This window comes from Amphimedon queenslandica, unplaced genomic scaffold, assembly GCF_000090795.2.
Source record: "Amphimedon queenslandica unplaced genomic scaffold, v1.1 AMPQUscaffold_13168, whole genome shotgun sequence".
In the NCBI taxonomy this organism is placed as follows: domain Eukaryota; kingdom Metazoa; phylum Porifera; class Demospongiae; order Haplosclerida; family Niphatidae; genus Amphimedon; species Amphimedon queenslandica.
In genome coordinates, this window is record NW_003546596.1 from 96849 (window position 1) to 98960 (window position 2112).

Sequence of the window (2112 nt, forward strand, 5' to 3'; positions counted from 1 at the left end):
CACAAAGAGCTCCAGCAGCTAACAGAGCACCAACACCAGCAAATACCTATCAGGAGAATAATTATTATTAGCATGGGACTGTAGCTTAATTACAGCAGCAGTTATGATTTCTGCTCCATTTGGTGGAAAAGGGCTAGAATCAGAGATATATTGTGGCCCATTACAGTTAATGTTAAAGACTGATCTTGGAGTACCACCTGAGCTTGTTATGTTCCTGTATGTAGCACAGGTCTTTCCCCAACCAGCTGAAACCACAATCATGGTAATGAATAGGAACAAAATAGAACCAACAAATATTACAACTTGGAGAATCTTAGCAATCAAGCTATATAAATGGCATGAAGTAGTAAGAAAATAAGCTACTGTACTACTGAACTTACGTTTTGACATATATTTGAAATGAAACACTGATTAACTCAATAGCAGTTAGCAGAGCCAGACATATTGTAGCAATGGCAGCACTTGCTATACTCAACTTACAAGTGGGTACATTATAATTTAGCAGACTTGAGTTCATAGCTTGAGTATAAGAAATGAAAAAATGGCAAATTGCATATACTCCATTGTTAGTGTTAGCCTGAAGGAGACCAAGAGAAGTACCAGCAGCTCCCAATGACAGGAAGAGTATCACAAAAGAAGCCAATGAGAAGATCTGCTTGATATTGTCTGCACTAGGCATGATAGTGTCTCAAATATTAAGAATAGCCTGTAGGGTGTTTCTTTATATGCATGTATGCAACCACAAAGCCATTCCCATTCTTTATAAACTAGCTTAATTGGGAGGCAATTCTCCCAATTTTTTGGAATAATGTAAACTTTGGTTTACCTATGTAAACTGTGAAGCAGCTGCAGTAATGGACTATGTAAACAATCTTTAAACCACAACAGAGCTCATTTTAACATGTTGCCAGGCTTTGATCTTTCTTTCAACCTTGTTGAAAGGAATAGAAAGGCTTTCTAATCAAGGCAACATGTTGCTTGACCACATCAAAGCATGATCAGAGGCTGGGCAAATGTTGAAAACAACATTATTGAATGTAGTGTATACTGGGCTTTAGTCTTTTTACTTCCCTGAAAGTTTTTCACAAGCTTAGTTGACCACACACCCTAATTACCACTCCCATCTCATAATTGCCCCCTCAAAAATTAAATCCTAGATCCGCCCCTGGTTACCATTATCATGTCTATTAATTGTAATGATTATAGTAAGGAAATATGCACTTGTGTGGGCATGATTATTTCTTCCTATTAAATGTATTTTGTGTGTATCCTATGCTTGCTAACCTATGCCATTGTTGCATAAACAGCTCTAATGTAAATCTGCATGCTGTATAAGCTTAATGGAGTGGTTCACACACTGTACATATGATATGTATGTTTTGCATGGTTGATTGTGCAGATCAAAGGTTTCATTTTCGTTGTCTAGCTCACTCTATGTGGTCAATTTTTATATTTATACTTTGAATAATGTAAAAGTGGTTAAAATTTATTGTATACCCCTCAATTTTTATCATTACATGTACATTAAAAGCTATATGCTATCACATTAGACAGAAATGAAAGCTTGGGCTGGTCATTAATTAAATTGTAGCATACATAAGTATTCATAATGCTTGGTAAGAATACAAGCTATATATTGAAGGTAGCATATCACTCCAAAACCAACAATAATGTACTGTACAAGATGATTTATTGGTGAGGAATTAATATATTGGCAATTGGCGGTTCTATGAAAAAATTGCCAATATAAAATCCACCATTTTGTTTCAATCTGAGCATGCTCAATAGCATGTGGCACAAAATCACCAATATAAAATCCACAAATTTCTTTCCATATAAGAAAATTTGCCAAAAATTACTCCCACCAATAAATCATCTTGTACGGTATTATAATAATGACAAATTAAATTTTTTATGTACAAATAAGATCGTCTTAATTCTAGTGTACAGCACTGCAGTGAACTCATAAAATTTAAAGATTAACAGACCAGTTAACTACCAGTATGCAGCTGTTGATATGGGAGATTATGGTTAAACCTTACATGTAAGTTGATCATTTTTAAATGATGGATGTGTTGTTAGCTTAAGGGGGAATACTGGTAAATTGATTTG

At 34.8% G+C, this 2112-nt stretch overlaps 1 protein-coding gene across 1 annotated transcript in view; it reads right to left on the minus strand.

The window, feature by feature from the left end:
* LOC105313950 (uncharacterized) overlaps window positions 1-694 on the minus strand; it is a 24419-nt gene extending 23725 nt beyond the window's left edge. Inside the window, exons 1-2 of the mRNA XM_020000624.1 lie at window positions 381-694; window positions 94-325 (exon numbers count right to left, since the gene is read on the minus strand). Of these exons, the coding sequence (XP_019856183.1) occupies window positions 94-325; window positions 381-679 (531 nt within the window). The 5' untranslated portion in view covers window positions 680-694. The remainder of the gene's footprint in view (window positions 1-93; window positions 326-380) is intronic.
* Between the last annotated feature and the right edge of the window lie 1418 nt (window positions 695-2112).